A 24,120-nucleotide genomic window follows, 5' to 3' on the forward strand; every position below is an offset into this window, starting at 1 on the left:
AAATACATTTGATGCAAAACAAAATGTATGATTACACTTGAAAAAGAAAAATGTTATTACATTTTATGAGTCAAGAGATTAAAAAAAACGGAGTAATATTATTAACTTGTATATTTTGTTAGGTAAGTTTCATATTCACAAATCTAAATTCCTAAAATCAACTCCATTATTCAAATTATTTTTGATTGAAATCAATAATCTCTCGAGTTGATAAATAATCAGAAATGTAAGTTGATGATTGGTATCCATTTAGAACTCTTTACAAATTTAGTCGCAAGGATTTATTTTATTTATCTGTGCATTTGATTTATTATTATTATTTGTGCCTCAATGTATTTATGTTTAGTTTTGTCTGTTGTAATTGAACTGCATTGTTTGACCGGTTGTATATTTCACTCAATATTATATTGACACAGATGTATGTTCATGTATTGATAATACAATGTTGTCAATAAAAATAATAATATATTTTTAAAAAACAACAACAACAAATAAACGGCACCCAATGCGGAAGTCGAAGTCGTAGTCCAGACAGATAGGTCGCGCACCAAATAGTTGCTATATAGCGTGACGACCTTATTAACATATAAGTGTTGTTTGTTGTTTCCTGGTAGTGTGTGTGTGTGCGTGTGTGTTTTTTGTTCCTTTGTAGTGGTTCAATGTGTTTTATATACTTTGTCTTGTGCAACGGGGTTGAAACTTCAGCATTTGTTAATACTCAGCTTGAGGTCCATGTACTAGTACCCTCTTTTGTTCTTATTAGTAAGACAATTCGGCACACTCGTAGAACGATCAGGGTGGACTTGACAGTGTCCTCGCCGTTCTACGAGTGTGCTAAATTGTCTTGTCTGGTGAGAACAAGACATGGACTTAAAGCTGGATATCAAAGATATTGAATAAATGCTCAAACGGCTTGCCTACACCTCCTGTGTACATCTCGGTTCGTTATAGTCACATGGTTAACCGTGCGCATCCACTCGGGAAGTAAATGACTGATTATACAACTCCCTCATCTGTCAGGGAGGACTTTGAACACACACGACGCTGCAGATTTAACAGAGGAATTTCAGCAAGCCAGACACAAGAGGGAGTGGCCTCAGGGAGAATTTCCATTTGCTCGTTTTTTTTCAAGCATGTACTTGTGTGTGTGCTGCCCAGACGGGAAAATACAACAATGACAAGCGTAATAGTGTGGGCGCTTTTGCTGCTGAACATGGCTGATGCTGTGGATAAGACCAGAGGATCTAAAGCAAGTGTCAACGTCGCCGCAGGTCGCACCGGTGCTTCTTACGTGGGGAAACTGCTGGTGATACCCATGGATGGGAGTCATTGGGTGGGTATGAAGGCCATTGCTCAGGAAATGGGTCGGCGCGGACATCAGGTCACCGTTGTGATGCCAGAGATCACCCTACTCATTGGTCCAGGGGAGCACTATGACACTCTGACATACCCTCTTCCGTTTGACAAAGCCTTTGTTGACTTTGTGATGTCCAAGAATGAAGACGTGCTGCAAAAATCTACGCAGCCTTTCATAGAGAGAATCCAGGAAAAATTCTCACAAATACAGAGAATTACAGAATTGCTTCACACCACTGCAGAGAGCCTTCTGTTCAATGCAAGTATTATCTCACATCTGGCTCAGCGGGTAAGTGCCTTTCAATAAAAGCTTCCATCGGGTTTTTGCATGTTTGTATTTGTGAAGTGTCTGCCAACACACTACTCATAAAACGTTAGGGGTACTGGGCTTTCGGGTGACATTTCAGGATGAACCTAAAATGCACTATGACCTCTCCAGGTGACCGTGAATGCACGTGTCCAACCGTTCAAGTTTCACAACTTCTCTTCAGCTTCTAGCAAGGAACTGAACGTCAAAATTGACAACAGGTGTTTGATACTTGTTGTCGTTGTAACTTTCAGGTTGTCCCAGTAGGGGTCACCACAGCTAGTCACTCGCATGATTGGTTTGGCATGAATGGACCAAGACATTTTCGGGTTCAACTCAAGTTGGTATTTCAACATGCTCTTCACATGTGTTGATATCAAGAGGCCCAGACGACACCTAACAATTGATCAACGGTACCCTGCCGTTGCGAGGCTTCAAACAGAATGTTGCGATGATGAGGGAAGTCGCCACTGAGCATACAGTGTCTTCGTTTCATGATTGGCAGGTTGAAACAGAGTGACTGAAAGAGTCACAGAAAGGCATTGAAGTGGACGTCATAGGAAATGTATTGGTCGATTCATGGCTCAAACACCTGCTGGGATTGGGAATTACGCCGTTTGTTAGAGACTATCAAGATGTGCAAAAGTAATACAACATTGAACAGTTCGACGTGTGCATTCAAATGTTTAGAGAAGGTCAAATGAACGTCACCTGTAAAGGTTGTAGTGCCTTTTAGGTTGAAATTTCACTTGAAAATCGGAGTATCGCATTTGTCAACCATATCAAAGTGAAGAAAATTGTGAATGTACAGGTAATGTTTCAGAATTACAGTATATCTAACTGTTAACTCCTTATTCCACAGGGATTTGACGCTGTCCTGACAGACCCCATGGTGCCGACAGGCTCTTTAATAGCCCGCAAATTAGGTGAATGCTCCAGCACTGGGATATGTTCCATCCATCCATTTTCTATAGCGCTTGTCCTTATTAGGGTCGCGGGTGAGCTGTAGCGTATCCGAAGTAACTTTGGGCGAGAGGTGGGGTACACCCTAGGACTGGTCTCTAGCCAATCACGAGGCGCATATAAACAAGCAATCATTCACACTCACATTCACACTTATGGATGATTTAGTCTTCATTGAACCTTAACAGAGAGGAGACAAGAATACACAGAGATGCGGCGTAAGGTGGAGGTAAAGCTGGCAAAGTCCCAAAAATGCATATGATTACTTGTACTTGCATGCCAGTTTGCGGTCGGACAGTAAAGAGGGAGAAAAAATAATCTATGCAGTTTAGCCAGGCAGAGAGAGAGAGAGAGAGAGCAAGGAGGTGCAGAGAAGTATGTTAGAATAATAAAGGACGTGTAGCCGAGCTATAGGTCCATGGTGTGGTGTGCTGTGGGTGTGACAGAGGAGTTTAGGGTGGACGTGAGAGTGCATCAGGGATCAGCTCTGAGCCCCTTTCTGTTTGCAATGGTGACGGATAGGCTGACTGATGACGGTAGAGTGGAACCGCCATGGACCATGGTGTTCCCAGATGATGACAGTGTGATCTACTTTGAGAGAACGGAGCAGGTGAAGGAACATTTAGAAAGGAAAGGAGAGGAAGGAAGAACAGCTGAAGTAAGGCCGAATAATTGTGGATGAAATACATGAAGGCTGGAGGACTTCAAATCCTTGGGTCAACAGTCCAGAGTAATGTTGAGTCAGTATGGAAAGAAGGTGAAGAAAGGAAAAGTGTCAGGTGTGTTATGTGATAGATGGGTCTCTGCTGCTTACAAACAGTGACACTGAAGAGACAACAAGAGTCAGAACTGGGGGTGGCGAGGATGAAGATGTTGAGGTTCTCTTCAAGAGTGACCAGGAAAGAATTATATATGAGTTAATCAGAGGGACAGCCAAGGTTAGATGTTTTGGAGATAAACCAGACTTAAATGGTTTGGCCACATTCAGAAGAGAGATCATGAGTATATTGGTAGAAAGATGATGATGATGGAGCTGCCAGGCCAGAGAACGAGAGGAAGACCTAAGAGATGTCTGCTAGACATATGTAGTGAGGGAAGAGATGAGGGCAGTTGGTGTTAGAGAGGAGGATGCAGGAGATAGGCTTACATGGAAAAGGATGGTGCGCTGTGGCGACCTCTAACAGGACGAGCAAAGTGGAAAATACAATTTCTCGTGACATGCATATTTCTGGAATGCGGGAAGATACCGTATTGGTAATGCAAGCACGGGGAAATGGAATATGGTCTTTATTTTTCCATTTTTCTGCACGAGGGAGCGTTCTCATAAGCATGTTTCCGGTTCACTTTCAGGTATTCCCACAGTTAATTTACTGAGGGGAATTCCGTGTTTTTTGGACATGCAGTCTTCAGGGTGTCCATCGCCGCCTTCATATGTGCCTCGCTTCTTCACTGCCCTCACAGATAAAATGGACTTCAAACAAAGAGTCCTCAACACCTTGGTGAATACTCACATGCATATGCAGACGTGCAAATATGTAAAAATTAATTGTGCACAGAGTGGCTAATTTATTATTATTATCTATAAAGCTTTAAAACGTGTTTCAGATCCAACAGCCCAGAAACTATCAAATAACATACAAAAATATGTGAAAAAAAGAGAATGTCACAACATGTATGTGTTTAACACATTGTGCTAAGAGGTGCTAATCTTAAAAGACTGTCTGCTGCTTTTCATTGATTGCTTATGGTATCTGACTTTTGCTGAAAATTGTCTTCCTTTTCTATAAACTGAAATGAAATGTTACACTCAAGCTTGTTTATCATCCTGTCCCCTACAGGTAAGTGCACTAGAGCCCCTCCTCTGCCGAGTCATCTATTGGCGTTTTGACCGAATTGCCTCCGAGTTCCTGGAAGAGGACGTGGGTGTAGCTGAGGTGCTGTCGGACTCTGCAATCTGGCTGCACAGGTAACATACAGTATGCAGAAGTCAAGAAGTCATACATTCAAGTGTGAGCGACCTGCTTTTTAATCTATTATTCCACCAAGTCTCTAAGGAAGAAGTCTTAGCTCTGGAAGTTGACACAATTGCAGAAAATTCATTAATACCGGTTTCCTTGCCGTACCACCCTTAAAATAGCTCTGGGTTCCCTGTATGCCCCCCCCCCACACTTTGGAAGTCTCTGCCCTAAACATATGTGTTGGAACAGGATTGACTTCACACTGGAGTTCCCACGCCCGTTAATGCCGAACATGGTGCCAGTTGGGGGCATCAACTGCAATGTGAGGACTCCTCTGCCTGAAGTAAGGCCCAAGTGTGTCTATGGGTGACTGTTCCTGTAATGCAGTAACATAAACAAAGTAATGCATAGTCTGTCTATGTCAAAGGATTTGGAGCCCTGGGTGTCAGGAAAGCATGGATTTGTTGTGTTCACACTGGGCACCGCATTGAAAAAAATCCCAAATGAGATAACCAAAGTCTTCCTGGAAGCATTCAGACAGATTCCACAGAAGGTACAGTCATATTTGGTATTGCTTAGTTTTGAATAACATGCCAGAAAGAATACATTTAACAAAGTATATATATATATATATATTTTTTTTTTTTTTTTTGCAGTTGTAATTTGTAGTGCAGCATAGTCAAAATGTCAGTATTTACGTGAAGGATCATAATCTTTGTAGATGTAGAAAATGTTTGATGCAGCTATTTATTCATGTCTGCGCGCTGCTGCCATATTCTGTATAACATCCAGTCAAGATGTGATTGATGTGTAGGCTTCCAAGTTTGAGAGGTTTAATGCAAAGTAGCTCCGTTTGAAGCGGCTCAAAAGTGACAAATGTAATTAGGACTCCCATTTGTTAAGACGCTTAAATCATGCTCTAAGGGCTTAAGAACTTGAGAGGCTACTGAAAGTCAGTGGCTTGACCTAAAAGAGGACTACAGTGTTTTAGGCAAAAATTAAGGCGGCAACTGAAGGTTTTTGCTCCAGACTTCAAGTAAATATTGACTGAATAGTTTCTTCAACTCGTCCATCCATGCATTTTCGGATACCGCTTATCCTCGCCAAGTATTAAAAATCATAGTTATCGTGACATTTGACTTTGAAAATGGAGGTACTCTGCATAAAATGGCTGCAGTTCATCAAATGGTAAATGCCATTTTTGTCAAACCTCTTAATGCTAAAAGTCTCTACCTTTCTCAACGTAATTGTTTTATTTGAAATCAATTGTGTCTGGTGGGAAACTCATAAGCCTTATTATTGTGCAAATATTTTTGTAAGATGTCTCTTTTCCCCGTTTGATGACAAAAAATATGCCTGTCTGGCCATACGTTTGGTTTTCTCCAATAGGTAATATGGAGATATTCTGGGCTTGTTCCTGAAAACACACCAGAAAATGTAAAGATGATGAGCTGGGTCCCCCAAAATGACTTACTCGGTAAATCAACTCCTGCCTAGAACTATGTGATGGCTAAACGGCTATCAATCCATGTTTTCTTATATGGTCCATGTTATGTTTTCTAACAAACTTTTAGCTCATCCTGGAGCTCGGGCCTTCATAACGCATGGTGGCTCACACGGTATCTATGAGGGACTTTGTCATGCCGTTCCCATGGTGATGGTACCGATTGGTGGGGACCAGCCAGACAATGCAGAAAGAATGGCAAGTCGAGGAGTGGGAGTGGTGTTGGATATTTCATCAATCACCGCAGGAGACCTGCTGCAGGGACTGAATGAGGTCATTAATGACACTAGGTACGTTTTTTTTTTTTTTTTTCCCCCCCCCACTCAAATTTGAACACACTGTCTTAAAGGTTTGACGATGAATCCAACTAAATGTCATTTGTCTTAGATACAAAGAAAACATGAAGAGGCTGTCAGCGTTACACAAAGACCGCCCTGTTGACCCACTGGACCTCTCGGTGTACTGGACCGAGTTTGTGATGCGGCATAAAGGGGCCAAGCATCTTCAAGCAGCTGTTCGTGACCTCAACTGGTTCCAGTACTTCTGTCTGGACGTAATAGCGCTACTTGCTACAATTGTACTGTTTTTTATGATCTTGACAGTTAAATGTTTGAAGTTATGCTGTCAGAAACCGAGCACAAAGAGGAAGCAAGACTAGATTAGCACCTGTAATATCTGGTTAATGAATAAAACAAAAACAAAAACTATGCAAGGGGAGCTGCACATTCATGTGTAGAAACAGTAAATGAAGCCAGGTGGTGATTAAAGAGACATTTAATGAATGCAAATTCATTTAATGAATGCAAATTCAGAATAACATTAGAATCAATGGGTTTAACCGGGGGATACGAGTACGGCCGATGATGTGCATTAGTGGGAACCCTTCTTTGGTGGGAACAGGGCGTACTCAACAGCCAGAGCAACGGTAAAGGCAGCAAAGCCCCACTTGAATCCTCTCAGTAGCACATCGGACAGAGTTACAGCACGTGCGAAGCCACCCGAGTACCTCCATGCCTCGTTACTAAACAAAGAGAGAGACAGGAGCGGAGTAAACAATCACAACACGAACAAATGTGTCACAAGTACTGCAAAAAACTCAGCTCTATAGAAATGCTCACCGGGCCCACGGGTCCTTGAGGCCCCTGGCCGCCAACCTTTGCTGTGTGAATTCCAGTGGCGTGCCCTCTACCTTCCACTGCCGCCAGTCTGGCATGGACAACTTGCTGTGGCCGTGGTCACCTCCCATACTGATGAGTGCATAAATATACTCGACACATATCCTTCAAAGTACAGTGACCAAATGTTCTGTTTTGGAAACAGTTTTGCTTACTTGTGGTGTTTATGAAAATGGAACTGAATTAAATATACATATTTTAGTAAGGCTCGACACTGGATTTCAGCATTATCGCTCCCACCCTTGTTTTTGATCATGGGCAATACATTTACAAAAGATACCTTGATGGAAAAATATTTATATTGGACTGACTCACGATTATCCCTAAAGGAGATTTCGATTCATACTCTGCTGTAGACACTACTCTTACTACACTAATTTAGGGATATTTAGCCTTTGGTTGACATTTCAGATTGAACCTGAACTGCACTATAACCTTAACAGGTGAATTTAATTTGAACTTTTCCACACTTTTGAATGCACATGTCCAACTGTTACGGAAGCGTATTGCATTCACTTGGATTAAAAAACAAAACAAAAAAACTCCTGTTTTTCTTACTATTTTTCGGATTAATTTCTTTCCACCTGTTTTTCTGACTAATTTTTTTCTGAGTTATCGGGACACATCAACCTGCGAACTGCAAGTGACTCTTTGCGGACTCACTAATGGCGGATTACTGCTCGCACACCTTCAACCTGCCCATACACGTTTACCTTACCGGTTCAATTAAGGTGCCTGCGTAATGTCGACAAACTAATAACAACAAAAGATTAACAAAGCGGCAGGCCCGAACCATGTGTCCCCATCCTGCCTCAAAGTCTGCGCGGACCAGCTCGCTCCAGTCTTCACTCAGATCTTCAATAGATCTCTGGAACTGTGCAAAGTTCCATCCTGTTTCAAACGCTCCGCCATCATTCCAGTCCCCAAGAAACGAACGACTGCACCTCAGCGCACCAGACTGTCAAACTCCTGAAGTTTGCAGATGACATCACGGTCATCGGCCTCAGCAAGGACGGTGACGAGTCTGCATATCGACAAGAAGCCGAGCGGCTGGAGCTGTGGTGCGGCCGACACAACCTGGAGCTGAACACGCTCAAGACGGTAGAGATGATCGTGGACTTCAGGAGGCATCCTTCGCCACAGCTGCCCCTCACGTTGTCCAGCTGCCTTGTGTCAACCGTCGAGACCTTCAAGTTCCTCGGAATTACAGTCTATCAGGACCTGAAGTGGGCGACCAACATCAACTCCGTCCTCAAAAAGGCCCAGCAGAGGATGTACTTCTTGCGGCTTCTGAAAAAGCACGGCCTGCCACCGGAGCTGCTGAGACAGTTCTACACAGCGGTCATCGAATCAGTCCAGTTCTTCCATCACAGTCTGGTTTTGGTGCTGCTACAAAAAAGGACAAAGCTCCTTCCCTCAGGTAGGCGCTACCGATCAACGCAAACTAGAACTAGTAGACATTCCAACAGCTTCTTCCCTCTTGCGATCCACTTCTTAAACACCTGACCTACAATTCCATTACAACATGCTGGCAGTTTTTTGACTTGAGTTCGTTGTCACATTTCTGTGGGGCCAATTATGTATTACTCGTGCACTCACTGTAGTTGTCTCGCCATGCTGCACTATTTGCATATACTGGCCACTCATGCCAGAGTAGCATCTGCTCCATTTGCACACTGATTGAGGAGTATCTGTAACATTTGCACAACCAACGTTGTCCCAGATTATCGCACTACTCGTCACTTTAAACCGCATACACTCCTTGAAGTCTCGCCGCCCTTTGCACAATGGTCATTGCACCGGACTATTGCAATATTAGTCATTCGAACTGCTCTAAGTGCTAGAGGACTCGGCATCTTTTTGCACAATTGTCAAAAAAATAAAAAAATAAAATGTACCGGCATTACCAGATAACTAGCAACCCATAACTGCTCAGTGACTGTTTTTTTTTTTTTGTCAATGTCTTTCTGTCTCTAAGTGTTCTGTAAATTGACTGTCTGTTGTCGTACTAGAGCGGCTCCAACTACCGGAGACAAATTCCTTGTGTGTTTTTGGGACATACTTGGCAAATAAAGATGATTCAGATACAGATACCATCTATGTGACTCAAAGACAGGAATATCTCCCAGTGTCTTAAACCCATATCAAAATAAAACTTGATCAAACTGAATAAGCCGGTTATGTTGCTTACTACGGATTCCGCAAAGAGTCACCTGCAGTTCGCAGGTTCTCGCGTGAGTTCGATGTGTCCCGATAACTCAGAAAAAAATTAGTCAGGAAAAACAGATGGAAAAAACATTGTCAGAAAAACAGAAAAAAAGTCAGAAATACAGGTGGGGAAAAAATCAGTCAGAAAAACAGAAAAAAAAAAAGTCAGAAAAACAAAGCCCTCAAAAAAATTACTCAGAAAAACAAGATTTATTTTTTTTAATCCAATTGAACGCAATACGCTTCCGTAAACTGTAGCATATTTCGCTACTTTTTTTTTTTTTTTTGCACAACTTGCTGTTTTCTAACAAGGACCTGAATGGTAAAATTCACGATAGGTGTTTGATCCATGAATGGACCAATACATTTCCGGGAGCCTCCACTTTCTGTAACTCTTCCAGTCTCGCGTTGAAACCTGCTGATGGCACGCTGTGATACTTTTAAGATCAGTGGCAACTTCCTTGAGAAAACATGCTGAGCTCAACGCTTGGCTTTCAATACTAAAAGTGAACATTTGCTCAAGCTAACATTGCATGCTATTAGTTAGCACTAACTCTAACAATATTCTGGGGTACTCAAAAAGTTTATCCGTAAACCACTGATGTTACCCCATGTCGACAACAATAAACCAAGGCGAGTTTATCAGAAATGTAAGTTTGTAATGAAAACTGTACCTGGATCCTCCTGTGTTGTGACCTCTGCTTCTGCGCTGTTACGACAGTTGGTACTGCTGTATGGCAGAAGTACGGCAAGTGGTTTGGGACGAAAAACGAAAAACGAAAAAAAAAAAAAAAAAAAAAAGACGACGGATAACAAGGAACATACAGGATTTAATTGTCATATGAAACCTAATTATTGAACTGTCGAGTGACAAGACAACGTCTCAGAATTAAAATTGATTCGGATTATTAGTCGTCTGTCACCTAATAAAAGTGTATATAACTAACTGTAATGAGTAGACTGTTTAATTATATTATACACATTTGTTTTTTCAGGCACGTGACAACATTAATGACATTTAATTAACATGTATAACATGCACATTATCATACTCATTGTACCATACAATTAGTTATTCAATGTTTTCAGTATATAACAAGAAATTACACTATTTTATTTTCAAAGCATATCTGTTTCCTGTCTAAATCAGACAGCATTATATTTGTTGTTTTTGTGCTGTCAGTGTGGGACGAATTAATCAGAGCTTGCTCCGGGGGTTGAGTAGGTCCTTTAGCGCATCCAGGTTCTCCCCCTCTGGACCTTTGGGCCACGCACTATGATCTAGACGCACACACATACGCAGTCAATAAAGTAAAGCGCAACTGCAAATATGGCAAAACCTAGTGTGGAAGCATGCTGTGGCCAAATTCAACATACTGGGTATCTCCCACATGGAGTGGTACAGACTCTGTCCTGCATCGACCTTCAGCGTGGCTCCAGAGATGTAAGAGGCGGCCGGAGAGAGCAGGAAACAAACTGCAGAAGAGATCTGACCACACAAACAAAATTAGAGGAAAAGAGCAATGCAAATGACTGCATTTCGGATATACCGTATGTCAAAGATTACACAAAAGACCAGCGACTACTTGGTCGAGATGTTCAGAAGATAGTGGATTACCGTATTTCCACAAATATTGGCCACAGTGCCCCAATTAATCATTGGGTGTGTTGTCCACTCATATACGATGCCTCCTTTTTCTTTCTCACCAAAAAAGTAGTAGGTAGTAGGGGTGCCTCGCCAGAAGGCAGACAGAAACACGATAAATATTTATTCACAACTAAGTACTGTCTAAAACTTCGCACACAGTCTATGTATTACAATGTAAAATATAAATCCATCTATTTTCTATATCACTTAGTCTCATTCGGGTCATGTGTGATCCAGAACCCATCCCAGATGACTTTAGACTAGGGGCAGGTCACATTCAACCTGGACTGGTTGCCAGACAACCGCGGGGCACATATAGACAAAACAATCATACACTGAACAGGTGACGCAAATCACCACCGGCCTTCCCTATTGTAAAATGTATTATTCTAATTAATAAACATTATTTGAGGGGAAAAAAAATAAAAATAAATCACACCTGATGAACACCTTATCCCTAATAGGAAAGCTGGTACTTTCTGGAGACAAGTAAATAAAGGCCCTGGCCAATACATGGGGAAATACGGTAATGTGAATCCCAATTGTTATGCTCGTCTTTGTGACAACCATTAAGCAATGCAGCAGATCTTCAATTCTACAGCAGTCAAAAGAACCCATGCGTATTCAAGATTTGGTATTTGTGAATTCACCTATTCAAGTTTTTTTGGGGGGTTTTTTTATTCGCCGTTTTTGTGCTCAGGCCCCATTTTGCGGCATATCAGAATCAGAGTTCACAGATTTCTGCGATTCGCAGCAGGGTTCAGCTCCCATCTCCCGTGAACAGTGGAGGAACATTGTATACTGTGCATCAGCATCATGAGTGTTATGGTATCTTTAAATTGTCACAAATCACACCTCTTCTGGTAGTCCCAATCTCTTTGCGGGACTAAAGGGGACAGACATCTTGAAAAGGGTTGGTCCAAGCTCCTTATAGTTCTCCATTGCCGTTTTAGAAAAAATGGTGCCCTGCAGCCAAATGAATACCAACTTGAAACAACCACATTATCAGCCATGTAAGAACTACAACAACACAAGAGTTGTGCATACTGGGGCAACAGCGTTGACCCGGACACCCGAGGCAGCCCACTCAACGGCCAGGCTCTTTGTTACGTTATCCACCGCTGCCCTGGCTGCACCTGTGTGACTGTCAGAGAGACAAGGGCTGTGTTCGGAATCATTCACTCATTCGTTTTTATCTACAGTTCCAGTGGAATAGATGCTGTAGTTCACTCATCAGTCAAAAAAAAAATAGACACTTCTTGGGCGCACCGTTAATTAATTATTGTCATTGCTGAAGCATAAATACAATGTACCGGATCAATGTCAGCCGGTGGACCTTCCGCAATAAATAATAAATTATAACATATTGTTTTAAGATGAGTGTATTCAAAAAAAAAAAGATAGAACTATAAAAAAAAACTATATAGTAGATGGGAGTGATTCCGAACACAGCCAAGGGCTTCGTCAGAGTTTTGGAGTAGTCTACTGTTAAAGGGTGATTGCTACTTACGCCATGCCCGGAAAGCCTTTCCACATGTCTGCAATGATGTTAACGATCACACCTCCATGTTGCTTCATCCATGTAGTGTACACTGTGCAGTGCGATTGTGAACACAGTTATGTACATATTATCCTCAAACAGGGATCATACATGTGAGTAGAGGTAAATGTCTCACCTTCCTTGCAACAGTGGAAGGTGCCAGTCAAGTTTGTGTCGATCACAGCTTTCCATCCTTTAGAAGACATGTGCTCAGCTGGACTGCTGAACTGACCACCACCGTTGTTCACCAGAAAATCTATGCGACCATACTGCTTCAGCACGGAAGATACAAGAGCCTTCACCTGGGGTGGAAGTACACAACCATTGTGCTTCACTCATCACAACATGAATTACATCGCCGTCTCCAGGGTTAAAGGAGTGTGCACCTCATCCTCGTTGCGGATGTTGCAAGGTAGAGGAGTGACACATGCAGGGCTGGAAGCTGGAATTTTTTGTCTCATCTCTTGGGCAGCCCCCTCCAACCTCACCGCTTTCCTGCTGGAAATCACCACACTGCAACCTGAGGGCAAGTTTGGGAGTGATGGTCGATCGAGAGGCTTCAATCATTCATATTTGCTTGCATAATGTCATTACAATTTGAGAACAGTATTTACAAAAACGGGCAGCAAGGTGAAACATCGGCCTTCCTGTGGAGAGTTTGCTTCCGAGGGGGTTTCTCTCCATAGTTGTGATTCATTTGAATATGACTGACTGACTTTTTCTATACGTGCCCTGCGATTGGCTGGCGACCAGTACAGGGTGTCCCCCTCTATCTCAGCTGGGATAGGGTCCAACTCATACACAGCCCTAATAAGGACAAGTCATCCAGAAAATTTATGGATGGATGTTTACAGAAGTAACTAACACGCTTCTATGTTACTGGTCAATAACTACTGATATTGCATTAACTACACAGAGGACAGTTTACATTGTGTTAGTTACAGCCAGAACAACGTCAACATTTGAGTGGTCAATGCTGTAAATACTAAACAATGCTGTGATGTGTTGTCCTTAAAATCATGGTGAAAAGTTACCCAGCGTACAGAACAAGTTGGTCGACTTTCTGTAGTTCAGAGAAAGTCCGTCAACCTTTCTTTTAACAAGTTGTATAGTTGAAACAAAGAAAAAAAAAAAAAAGGAGTCAAAACTAAATGACTCACCCAATTCAACGAGTTCAACAGATATTGCTTTCCCAATACCAGTCGCTCCACCGGTCACTATTGCAACTTTATGGTTGAACAAGCCCGGTCGGAAAACACTGTGCGCCGCCATGTTTGTTTCAAAATTTTCCTGGGGAGCCTACCTGCGCCACCTGCTGACGTTTAGCAATACTGCAGTCATTCAGGACTTCGACCTGTCCTACGATCGACAACTTGCGTACCAGCTCAAGGTTATGTAGGATTTATGCAACGCAATTTTTGCTGTGCCGTTTTAAAAGTACAGCATTTATAAAACGCCCACTTACAGAAATCTGTCCAGTCTGACTAAGCTTTATATCTCGCAAATGAACACAAAACAAATGTACGCACTGATCAAACTTCAGCCATGTCCCAAAAACAGAATGGCTGAAAATGCGAAGCCAGTGTGTGAACTGACCATTTAGAATTTTTGCTTCGAATGAAAGCCAAGATCAAGAACATCCAACACGGTTATCTACCATTGTTGTTGGAAGCGTTAGCACACGGAACTGGGACTATGCCGCCATCGTCTCAGGAAAGAGCCTTTCCAAATGTGTTCACTCTGGGGCCCAGTTTAAAAAAAAATAAAAACATTATGAATTGTATTTGGACTTTCAAAATGTCAGCTGTATGTGGTCAAAATGGAGAAACAATGAAAATAAACCTCTGCAGAGACACTAAAACTTGTTTCCGTCGGGACAGGGTCAATGTTTGCCTTAATTCCATTGGTGCTTAACTGACAAGTCTTTTTTGCTGCATGCTTTCATTCATAATGAAAAACAAGGACACGGAATTCCACTCCAGACAGCGTTTATTGTTGGATGTTGAGGCCAAGTCCAGGATGGTTCAATTTATGAAAAAAGTCCCAAATCCTCCAGTGAGCATCTCACTCGTTTACTGGTCCTTCAACTCCTTCAGCCTCCTGATCGCTGACTTGACTGTGACGGCAGAAGTTGTGCTGTTGGGGGAACCAAAGGTTGAAACTTTTGCAAATGCAGCAAACATCTGGAGTCACAAAGTTTCTGTCCATCAGATTTACAACAAATTACAGAAAATAAGTAACATGATTTTCAATGTACAATATCAAACCTTGAACATTGTCATCCATGCCCATTTTTCTCTTCAAGATACAACAGTAAAATGCAATTCATACATTTGGGATGACACTTTCGCAACCTCAAATGCAAAATTGTACACATGGCATACCATTGACTAAACTGTCCCTTCACTACTTGGTCAGATTTCTGCAAACAAGTGCGCACAGCTGTCCACACACACACACACACACACACACACGCACGCACGCACGCCATATTAATCGAAAATGTACACAATCATTGCTTTTGGATTTCTGTTTATTCTTACACGTAACGTACCCAACTGTGTCCACCATGTTGGTGGTTGCGATCGGGAGGGTTCTCTATTCAAACACTCGAGCAACGCAATGTGTCAACCTCCACGATGGCAGTGCGTGACATCCTGGGAAAACTATCTATATTGACTAATGAGTGATTAGTAGTGGCGTTCTGATCGATCGCCCACCGATCACGATTGGCCGATTCCCGAGGAAAACGTGATCGGCGCTCGTCTGTCAATGCCTTTCATTGATGATCACAAAAACCGATCACCCACGGCTTGTTCTTTGCAGCCTGCAGAGAATGTGTGCAGTGTAGCTCTAGGCTGGGCAATTAATCCAAATTTGAGCATGCTTTAAACTATTTTTATCGACACCCCCTATTAAAGTATTAAACTAAACGCACAAAAATAATTACCCTCATTTTACATTTAAATACAAAACATCGTTTTAGAAATTGCCCGCTTATGCTAATTCCAAGTCAATGGAAAACCCTATTGACGGGCTAGCTAACATTAATTAACATTTGATCACAGGAGGGATTTACCTTCAAATACTGAATATTCACACACAAACGCCATAGTGACACATACAGAGGTCATCTAACAAAGCTCATGCAATATGTTTGTGATTCAGGGAAACTGGTTTTAAAGCACAAATGATGACCTTAGAGGAGAAACCAAAGACTAAAACTTGAATTATCTATTCTCCCAACTTCCCACGTGCTTCCGTGATAACTTTATTACAAGCGAAAGCCGTGTACAGTATGTGGTTTGAAAGCGCAGGTCACAAGATCAACTACTACAACAACCCGGAGCCATAGTCAAGATTTTGGAATAGCTTAAACGAAACAGATGCGGGTGGTAGCGGTCCCTGAGCACATTCTGTGAGCTACAGAGCAACTTACTTGTACGTCCACGCTCCTCCAGCCACCGTTTTCATGCAGGATCCGCAGTGCCAGATACCCACTGCCCTTCTCTTCATCTTGGTCTTCATAAAGCATAGGGAAGGGGGGGGGGGAACAATTATAATTCAACCAAGGCCAGTCCAACATCCTTGGAATGATGCAAGTAGCCACAGTACTGTGCATCATTTCTTTTATGAAGCCATATGGAATACCTCACCTTGCCACAGAATGAGCAGGTGTATTTAGCGTGCTGGGAGATCTCAATTTTCTTCACCATCTTCCTCAGCGATGCGCCATAACGCGTGCCGTATTTACCAACGATTCCCACCTTCTTGGTGCGCTTGGCCTGGAGGAGGAATGCATTGAATTAGTTTAAAGTTGCAATATGACAGCATGTTAAGATACAAAGACACACACACACACTCGTGTGGCAACAACTGCAATACGCATGGAGTGTTGCTTCTGGCGCATAATGTCCTACATAGCACAGTTAACCTCACTTTTAACAGCCCCGGCGTTTACACACCGAGGACCATGTTTTGTGTTTAATCGCAACACAAATAAACTGATTAATAACAATAAAACATACAACATATAGAACCGGACTGAGGGTGGTGTTTAGAGAGACACGTCGTGCTAATTTAGCCTCCGCGCCGGCTACTGTGGCGGTTTAGCATTCGAGGCAGCCATTTGTAATGCAGGCCACGGAAACATCGTTTATGTGTCAATGGTGGTTTAAGCTGACAAAACGTAGCATGGCACATTACGGTGTAGAGTGTCGGGGAGCCTTCGGACATACTTTGAGGTGATACTGACCGGCGAAAAACATTAGATCGACACGGATTTGGAAAGGGACATTTTGAGCTCACCATGGTTTCAGTGGAGACGTCGTTCCAAAGAGGAAGTACGTACCGCGCATGCGCGATACACCAGCTTCTGAACGCCGCAGTGTGGGAATGGTTGTGTTTTTAAACACCAACACAGCGCAGGTTTCAAGAAATACAATTGATGACGCTTTTACATATTTGCATTCAATTTGAAATGCCATATACAATATTATATATATATATATTTAAATATTTTTTCATTCCGTAACGAAGGACGCTGAAGTCGACGTGCGCGTGCGCATTCGTGCGTAAAGGACGTTAGCGTCCATTGCGCTGCCTTGAAATGTTTGTCCGTTTCTTGTTAACAAACTATTCGCGTTAATGGGACGCGTTGTTCAACTACATACGCGGGTGAGTCTGTCTGCGATGAGGCTAACACGTAAACGGGTTCTTACCGAGGCCAAGGCCTCCCACTTGGAAAACGTAAGGAAACTGAACTGCTGGTGAGTGATCTTATTTTGATCAAACATGCCAGAAATGCTTGTCGAGTTAGTTTAAAATCAGCTTACCTTTGTTCTTACAGGGGGTGTCAACTCACTGATGTGAGTACAAACGGCTCATTTGGTCTCAGATTTACTCCTTTGCGCTTTCCGCTTCATAACTTAATTGCGATACATTGACCTAATGGTGTAATTTTCATATCCCCCTCCAGGTTTCCATTTTATCCCAGATGCCAAACATCGAAGTGCTGACACTAAGGTTGGTTCCACCGATTTTCCTGACACAACACAACCACATCACATCACATGGGTTTAGAATGTGAACTCCATTGTGGTGCCCCTGTCCAGTGTCAACAGCATCTCATCTCTCTCTCCTCTGGCTGGATGCTTGTCTCTGTGTGAGCTCTACTTGAGAAGGAACATGATCGCCTCACTCTCAGAACTCTGTTATTTGCGTCCGATGGCACGTCTCCGAATATTGTGGTTGGCTGACAACCCTTGTTGTGGAGATGACTGCGGTCGGTATCGCCTGACAGTCCTGCGTTGCCTACCGCGGCTGCAGAAGCTGGACAACCGAGGTCAATAGAGCGAGTCATTATCAAAGTGATTACATTGCACATAACTTGTGTTCTCACATTTCTAAGTTCGCGCCGTATGCGTGTACAGTAGTGACCGAGGACGAGATCACGTTAGCCCACTTGGAGGGCGAGGAGATGGGCACACCACCAAACGCAGGCCGTCACCAGCTTTCCACCAATGGACTTACCGATGCAGAGAAAGAGAATAACTCTCTCGGCCACAAGACGGAGGACACCAAGTAAGCTTTGTGGGGTGTCGTAATTCACCACCAAATGAAGCAACCAGGAAAAAAAAAAACACGCCCTGTCTTTATTTTTGCTTACAGTAATATCAGTGAGGAGTTGCGGAGCAAGCCCATGTCAAGAGACAAGTTCCCATCTCTTCATTCTCAGTCAACCGGATCATCTATGAAAAAGGTCACCTTTTTTTTTTTTTTTTTTAAAGCAACACTAATATCAAATGTCATCTTTTGATATTTGTCAAATAACCTAAATATGTACTTGTAGACCCACACTCTTGATGCAGTGCTGCTGCTTCTGAGGGACTTGGATCACGAGGAGCTCCGCGTTGTGCACACGGAGACGCAGAACCGACTCAGGACTTGCACAGCGGACTCATTAGAAATGCTGCGAGAGTCACAACCGTCGAAATCTGCTGACATCCAACACTGAAATAATTCGAGCACGTATTGACTATATATTGACTACTTGCAATTAACTGTTTTCTGACTCGATGGTCATTAATACGCAAACCCTTTCTCCGTTTTGCACTATTGCACGCGTTTACACATTTCAAATATCCTCACTCAGCGGTCTACTAACCAAATGATGGCTTTCGTTTGTCATATCACGAATGCTTGCCTTACAAGAACAACATGTATAACATTAAAGGTCAATCTATTTCTGGAATTAAAGTCATTAATTGCAATGCATTCACATTGTTGATTTTATTAATGCTGCTCTTAGCACACCATGCATACTTTCTGTGAATAACAAGGGAAGAATGGGGCAAACAGTCAATCATTTTGACCAGCAATAAGTCATTTGACTGTATTAAATTGCTATGGACTGAGGGGTATGTAACTGATATTTGACACGCCGTTTTTTTTTGTGAGCTGAAAGAATTCAATTTAGTGATCTTTTCAGTCACCCTCCTCATTCTCCAAGTAGTCCAATAGTGTGTTTGCATTCACGGCGACCGTCAGGTACTCCACGCCATCTGCACCCTGGACAATCAAATAAATAGCTGTTAACATGACTTGCTTGCCTCTTCAATGAAAATAGAAAAATAGTGGGCAAATACAGTGGAAGCTCTAAATTTGAATACTAAAATTATTTTTTTTAAGAATCATCATTTGGAATTTGATCCCAATTTTCTTTGAAAGTACAAGGGGAAAAAAATACTAAAGTCACAAAACGGAATTCAAACTGACACCACAATGCGCAATTTTCGCTCAGTGAGCATCTAAAGGAGTAAGTGCACAACTTATTGGCCTTTTTGTGTTGCGATACCTTGTATTGATGCCATCACAGAATGATACCAGTGACGGCAAAGAGGAAAAGTGTGATGACAAACAACTAGAAATGGAACTTAATTACAGAATAGTAGCGTAGCAACGACAGTGTGACTATTACCTGGCTGCTCAGTCCAACATGGCAAAAGCGACTAAGTTGTCATTAATGAAAGAAGCGTACGAGGCGGCTTTATTTCTGTAGATGGCGCAAAAACTGCTGTCTCTTGATACACTTTCGGACTTTACCTTGCGTGTCCGGATCAGTTTGTGGTCTCTGAACTCGGTCAGTTGAGTCCTCAGAGTGAGGTCAGAGTTCACCAAGAACGACTCGCGACAACGCTGGTAAAAATCGTGGAATGACAATCCTGCACCAAAACAAAAAAATATCAGAAAATCTTCAAGGGGACCCATTTCACCAAACCAACTTTTTCTTGTATTTGTGATGTAATATTGTCTCTATGGCGTCTCAATAAAATGTGAAATATGAATTAAAATCGCCCATATATTCAGAGTCCCAGACATTTTTCTGCCCAAATGATTGAAATCAGGTCATTTGAATTTCTTGAGCTTATCTACGTCACTAGCGAAGATCTCCATCAACTCCCGAGCTAGCGCTGTCAACATAACAAAAATGTGTGCTCTCGCAAGTGGGTCTTCTACACGGAGGCAATCAATCAGAGGAAACGGGGCGGTCTTAGCCGAATATGGATAAAGCGTGTACAAAATTGGGTCAAACAGAAGTAGCTGTCAGAGGGGCTTTTTCTGTACACTCGTATGTGTTTTTTTAAAATGAAACAGACACTTTTATACGAAGTCCACGTTAGAGTCACACTGTGGAGGTCGAAAACGCCAAAATACGGGACCTGTAAAAAGGAGCTTCTGAAACACTGAATATGCGTGTACCTGTGTATGAAGGATTGTCTTTGTTTTCCAGCTGAAATTTCACCAGCAGTTTGAAAATTCCTCTGCAATAAAGGAATGACTATTAAGAGCTTCCAAACAGGTTTTACACAGAACTATAATGAAGGTGCGAAAGGTACCGTGCATTTGGGGTCAAGCTGCGGAGAACGTGTGTAAGGGAAGACAGAGCCAGAGCCGCCGTTTGTTGCACCAGCAGAGAGTTTTCATACGATGTCTCCTCTGTGTAGTGCTTAAATGTCACACATTCCCACCACAACCAGTTAAACTGGCTCTGTTTAAACTGGTCCCACACTGAGAATATAGAGAAAACATCCGTAAACTGGACAGGCTGTAAAAGAATTGGTCGACCAAATAGTCCATACTAACCAAGAGGAGCGTTAATGTGGTCAATAGTTGCCACCAAGTGAAGGTTGGGCAGGGATGCCAGCTGCCCCAGGGCACTCTGGGTCTTCTCTCCTCGCAGCATCGGTCCATCAATATTATTGATCAACACATAGACATGAAGAGTTGGTCCTGTGTCAAGCAGACACATTAAACACAAACTTCAACAAACATTTAGATGAACCCGAATGAGATGAGACAAATGTACTCACTGTCTTTAAGGGTTTGGGAGATGTACTGGATCTGGTCACAGGGTGTTCGGAAACTCCCGTGGTGCTCAAGAACCTCACATGTTAAAGTGTTCAAGATCTGCAATCACAGTGTAGTACCATACTTTGAAAGACAGCATCAATCCCTCATGCGTCATTATAAAAACATTGTTCAATAGTGGACATTTATCATTTAGATTTTGCTTTCCCTTTCCAATATTAAAGAATTTCTGACTTTATACACACCGATTTCAGTGTGATGGAGGGGAAGAAGCCATTAACCACCAGGTGAATCTCTTGAGACAAGTGAGAAAAACGAAATTCCTCCAGCAGATCTTTCTTGCTGCCCAAACCGTAGAGCAGGACACTAAATCCCAACCTTTAGACAAGCACGCTCAACATTTTATTCTGTTGAAAATGCAATAACCACACTATAAACATGCTTACTTACTGTAACTGTAGCATCCATTTGCTAAAGTGCTTTTTGTGTTTGTTGTTGAGGTTGTGCATCTCTCTAGCGCAGCAGGGTGGTTTTCCTTCTAAAAGCTGAATAAGGGTTTCCTGCAAGCCACGTGAAGAGTTGCTTTATATGGATAGCAACGAGTTCATGGCAAATAACACATCTTATATATACGCACCCTGTCCAATTTAGGGGCGTGTAAACGATCAAGCGTGCGGTCTGACGTTAAGACTTTGGAGCTGCCATGGGCCTCAAAATACTCCTCGACCAAGGTGGGCTGGTTGGCAGGTTCATGAGCGTTCTTGCTCTTTTTGGCGGGGGTCTTGTAGAGCGCTGCGGATAAACCTTTACTCGGTGTTCTTGGGGTCTCGTTCTTTCCGCCGTCTTTCTTTACTTTCTGTTCTTCGTCCACCGCGACGTCATCCTCATCCTCTTCGTCCCCAGAGTCGGAGGGTGAATACTCGCTGTCTGATCGGAGGCTGGGTGCTGACCATTGGCGTCAAGGTTACATACATATTTTAGGTATTGCATAGCAAAAATGATGTACAGTACAGTGGTACCTACGTGTACAAATTTGTTAATTTGAAGGAGAGAGAAAAAAAAAAAAAAAAAAAAAAAAAAAAAGCACACAATAGTATTGCACTGTGAACAAAAATAGAAAATGTAATAAAACTAAATAGAATCTAAAGTATTAGACTCATTTGCAATTTTTTTCCCCTTAAATTTTCTCTCTACTTAATCTTTTTTTTTTTTTTTTTTTGCCTTTTAGGCCAAGCTTGATCACATTATTCCATGATTTATTACACTTACTTGGCATTCTCTTCCTCAGCCTGTGGGGCGTCGTGGAGACAAACTGCACCCTTTTGCGCTGTCAGAAAAGAAGCAAGTGACAGAATGGTCCCAATCGTGAGCCGTGTATGAAATGACGGAGGGAAACGAGAGCAAGGCTCACCCGCTGGGGTGTTTGTTTTTGTTTGTCTGCACGGAGAAAAAGATGGCACTCGTTGGCGTTTGGAAAAGCGTAACGTGTCTAAGCGAGGAGGTGTCGGACTTACTGCGGCCTGTCCGATTGGGAGTGGAGGGCTCGATGTTGGGAGTTGTGCTGAAGCTCACACTTTTCCCCGGGGTCTGTGCCAGCTCACTGGCTATGTACAGTATAACAAACATCACGTGTGTAAAGGGTCATTTTCACGTACTTTGATCAATAATGGCAAAAGCACACCAAAAATAATAAAAGATCCCGCGCCTTGGTTTTCTATGGGTAAATGTTTCCCAAGCTGAAACAGCGACGCTTAAAGTCTTATTTTCAAAACGTTAATGATGATTTCAAATTGTAGGCATTCATAATCCTTACTGGCGGAGCAAAGTGGTTATGGCTGTGTGATATTTCAGTTTTTCTTTTTTAAATCTGCAAAAATTTCCATTTAAGTGAAGACTTTAAATTGCCCGCAGGTGTGAAGGTGAGTGCGAATGGTCGTTTATGCACTATGTAAGTGTATGTTAAAGAGATAAAACATTTGACGTTTGCAAGGAAGTGGTCATTAGGCGCTATAAGAAATTGGTTAATTTATCACTTGGAGTAAATTCATGCAGTACACACTTGTCTCCTTGCCGCTCTTTCATTTAGATTTACAAGGAGGATTACTTGTGTCACTTTCCATCATTTTACAGGCAAAAGTGTGACAAAAAGGAGGCGCAATGAACTCACCGGTCTGCGCCATGCTGCGGCCCCGTTTGGTTTTCTGAAAAGTGAAAATGGATGCTCCTGCAACTCTGGACATACCATCGTCATCTTCAGCAAGTGGAAGAGAAATTTAATAAATAAATAAATAAATAAAATAAAAAAGTAAAAAGGTACGAAAGAAAGCAATCAAATACATCCATTTGGCAGAGTAACAGCTCCGAACTTAATCTGGACGATTTGACATATTCTATGCCGTTTATTCTCATTAGGGTCACAGATGATGATAATAACAACAATAATAATAGTTATTATTATTATACACCATATAATATATATGCAGTGGCACTGTGGGTGACCGGTTAGCACATCTGCCTCACAGTTCTGAGGACTCAGGTTACCTTCTGTGCTGTCCCCACAAAAAGCTTGAACATAGTTCTGCTCATCAAGGACGCTGCTTTCAAGCGCTTCCTTCCCTTCTGGTTCCTCTCCGGCTCGCCGTCCCACCGATCTCTTGCACGTGACCATCCTCTGAATTGTGCCAGCACCGCTTTGCACCTCTTGGGAACGCGGAATGACGACAAGCAGAACACATCGACTTTTGAAGAACAGACAAACAAAACAAACAAAAAAAAAGGCTCGTGCAAATTACGTACCCTCCTGCTTGTCCACGATGTGCTCCAGAACATCCCCGTCCCCGATAAACTTCACCTCCAACACACTCATGACTCCACAAATAGACGTTTAGCGTAATAAGACCACAGGTCGAACACGTTATAGCGGAACGCGAACAGACTTGTACTCAATGGACATAAAACGAGGAGACAGCGTAAACAACAGACTTTATGGGGCGGATGTGGAAGCAGTGGAGCGTTTCCGCGCCATCACGACAAAGTTTGATATCACGTGACAGGTGAAAGTTCACATTTGGACCAATGAGAACGCAGATTT

General features: G+C 42.5%; 6 protein-coding genes across 9 annotated transcripts; 2 read left to right on the top strand and 4 right to left on the bottom strand.

Annotated features, from left to right (window-relative positions):
* Positions 1 to 988: 988 nt before the first annotated feature.
* Positions 989 to 7,292, top strand: LOC133411696 (UDP-glucuronosyltransferase 1A1-like). The gene is made up of 9 exons (XM_061694348.1): positions 989 to 1,645; positions 2,526 to 2,589; positions 3,977 to 4,125; positions 4,465 to 4,592; positions 4,834 to 4,927; positions 5,012 to 5,137; positions 5,974 to 6,061; positions 6,159 to 6,378; positions 6,476 to 7,292. The coding sequence occupies exons 1-9, from the start codon at positions 989 to 991 to the stop codon at positions 6,744 to 6,746; spliced, it is 1,797 nt and encodes a 598-aa protein (XP_061550332.1). The 3' UTR covers positions 6,747 to 7,292.
* Positions 6,845 to 10,229, bottom strand: ndufb3 (NADH:ubiquinone oxidoreductase subunit B3). Its single transcript, XM_061694767.1, has 3 exons — positions 10,146 to 10,229; positions 7,207 to 7,335; positions 6,845 to 7,109 (listed from the first exon to the last, which is right to left on the bottom strand). Exons 2-3 carry the CDS (start codon positions 7,332 to 7,334, stop codon positions 6,959 to 6,961), a joined length of 279 nt encoding a protein of 92 aa, XP_061550751.1. The 5' UTR covers position 7,335; positions 10,146 to 10,229; the 3' UTR covers positions 6,845 to 6,958.
* A 64-nt stretch (positions 10,230 to 10,293) lies between these two features.
* Positions 10,294 to 13,951, bottom strand: pecr (peroxisomal trans-2-enoyl-CoA reductase). The gene is made up of 8 exons (XM_061694436.1): positions 13,820 to 13,951; positions 13,046 to 13,179; positions 12,796 to 12,961; positions 12,630 to 12,711; positions 12,167 to 12,263; positions 11,975 to 12,085; positions 10,849 to 10,960; positions 10,294 to 10,752 (listed from the first exon to the last, which is right to left on the bottom strand). Exons 1-8 carry the CDS (start codon positions 13,929 to 13,931, stop codon positions 10,670 to 10,672), a joined length of 897 nt encoding a protein of 298 aa, XP_061550420.1. The 5' UTR covers positions 13,932 to 13,951; the 3' UTR covers positions 10,294 to 10,669.
* Positions 13,952 to 14,630: 679 nt separating this feature from the next.
* Positions 14,631 to 17,033, bottom strand: rpl37a (ribosomal protein L37a). The gene is made up of 4 exons (XM_061694778.1): positions 16,968 to 17,033; positions 16,316 to 16,444; positions 16,099 to 16,181; positions 14,631 to 14,795 (listed from the first exon to the last, which is right to left on the bottom strand). Exons 1-4 carry the CDS (start codon positions 16,968 to 16,970, stop codon positions 14,732 to 14,734), a joined length of 279 nt encoding a protein of 92 aa, XP_061550762.1. The 5' UTR covers positions 16,971 to 17,033; the 3' UTR covers positions 14,631 to 14,731.
* Positions 16,974 to 19,752, top strand: cfap410 (cilia and flagella associated protein 410). 3 transcript variants are annotated; one of them, XM_061694776.1, is made up of 7 exons: positions 16,974 to 17,428; positions 17,509 to 17,527; positions 17,638 to 17,684; positions 17,774 to 18,003; positions 18,095 to 18,242; positions 18,330 to 18,420; positions 18,511 to 19,752. In XM_061694776.1, exons 1-7 carry the CDS (start codon positions 17,307 to 17,309, stop codon positions 18,673 to 18,675), a joined length of 822 nt encoding a protein of 273 aa, XP_061550760.1. In that variant the 5' UTR covers positions 16,974 to 17,306; the 3' UTR covers positions 18,676 to 19,752. The 3 variants fall into 3 exon arrangements, with proteins under 3 accessions (XP_061550760.1, XP_061550761.1, XP_061550759.1); XM_061694777.1 differs by having other exon boundaries at positions 17,783 to 18,003; positions 18,092 to 18,242; XM_061694775.1 differs by having other exon boundaries at positions 16,977 to 17,428; positions 18,092 to 18,242.
* orc2 (origin recognition complex, subunit 2) lies at positions 18,912 to 24,054 on the bottom strand. Of its 2 annotated transcripts, XM_061694774.1 has the most exons (15): positions 23,826 to 24,054; positions 23,571 to 23,729; positions 23,197 to 23,280; positions 22,544 to 22,633; positions 22,441 to 22,466; positions 22,299 to 22,356; positions 21,667 to 21,974; positions 21,480 to 21,589; positions 21,275 to 21,407; positions 21,032 to 21,128; positions 20,805 to 20,951; positions 20,558 to 20,729; positions 20,421 to 20,482; positions 19,764 to 19,882; positions 18,912 to 19,229 (listed from the first exon to the last, which is right to left on the bottom strand). In XM_061694774.1, the coding sequence occupies exons 1-15, from the start codon at positions 23,893 to 23,895 to the stop codon at positions 19,146 to 19,148; spliced, it is 1,719 nt and encodes a 572-aa protein (XP_061550758.1). In that variant the 5' UTR covers positions 23,896 to 24,054; the 3' UTR covers positions 18,912 to 19,145. The 2 variants fall into 2 exon arrangements, with proteins under 2 accessions (XP_061550758.1, XP_061550757.1); XM_061694773.1 differs by lacking the exon at positions 18,912 to 19,229 and having other exon boundaries at positions 19,236 to 19,882.
* Positions 24,055 to 24,120: the final 66 nt, after the last annotated feature.

Source organism: Phycodurus eques, chromosome 13, assembly GCF_024500275.1.
Source record: "Phycodurus eques isolate BA_2022a chromosome 13, UOR_Pequ_1.1, whole genome shotgun sequence".
NCBI lineage: Eukaryota > Metazoa > Chordata > Actinopteri > Syngnathiformes > Syngnathidae > Phycodurus > Phycodurus eques.

Coding starts and splice junctions, on each gene's coding strand:
- LOC133411696 (XM_061694348.1), top strand. CDS start 989: ATGACTGATTATACAACTCCCTCATCTGTCAGGGAGGACTTTGAACAC. Junction 1,646..2,525: donor TCTCACATCTGGCTCAGCGG/GTAAGTGCCTTT, acceptor CTTATTCCACAG/GGATTTGACGCTGTCCTGAC. Junction 4,928..5,011: donor TGAGGACTCCTCTGCCTGAA/GTAAGGCCCAAG, acceptor TCTATGTCAAAG/GATTTGGAGCCCTGGGTGTC.
- ndufb3 (XM_061694767.1), bottom strand. CDS start 7,334: ATGGGAGGTGACCACGGCCACAGCAAGTTGTCCATGCCAGACTGGCGG. Junction 7,110..7,206: donor CTCAAGGACCCGTGGGCCCG/GTGAGCATTTCT, acceptor CTCTTTGTTTAG/TAACGAGGCATGGAGGTACT.
- pecr (XM_061694436.1), bottom strand. CDS start 13,931: ATGGCGGCGCACAGTGTTTTCCGACCGGGCTTGTTCAACCATAAAGTT. Junction 12,264..12,629: donor AAAGGCTTTCCGGGCATGGC/GTAAGTAGCAAT, acceptor TCTCTCTGACAG/TCACACAGGTGCAGCCAGGG. Junction 10,961..11,974: donor GATTGGGACTACCAGAAGAG/GTGTGATTTGTG, acceptor TTGTGTGGTCAG/ATCTCTTCTGCAGTTTGTTT.
- rpl37a (XM_061694778.1), bottom strand. Junction 16,182..16,315: donor CCTGCTCATTCTGTGGCAAG/GTGAGGTATTCC, acceptor TGCTTTATGAAG/ACCAAGATGAAGAGAAGGGC. Junction 14,796..16,098: donor GGAGGAGCGTGGACGTACAA/GTAAGTTGCTCT, acceptor TTCCCCCAACAG/CACAACTTCTGCCGTCACAG.
- cfap410 (XM_061694775.1), top strand. CDS start 17,307: ATGGGACGCGTTGTTCAACTACATACGCGGGTGAGTCTGTCTGCGATG. Junction 17,685..17,773: donor ATCGAAGTGCTGACACTAAG/GTTGGTTCCACC, acceptor GCCCCTGTCCAG/TGTCAACAGCATCTCATCTC. Junction 18,004..18,091: donor GCAGAAGCTGGACAACCGAG/GTCAATAGAGCG, acceptor ATGCGTGTACAG/TAGTGACCGAGGACGAGATC.
- orc2 (XM_061694773.1), bottom strand. CDS start 23,895: ATGAGTGTGTTGGAGGTGAAGTTTATCGGGGACGGGGATGTTCTGGAG. Junction 21,129..21,274: donor CCTCCATCACACTGAAATCG/GTGTGTATAAAG, acceptor CTGTGATTGCAG/ATCTTGAACACTTTAACATG. Junction 20,730..20,804: donor CCACATTAACGCTCCTCTTG/GTTAGTATGGAC, acceptor CTATATTCTCAG/TGTGGGACCAGTTTAAACAG.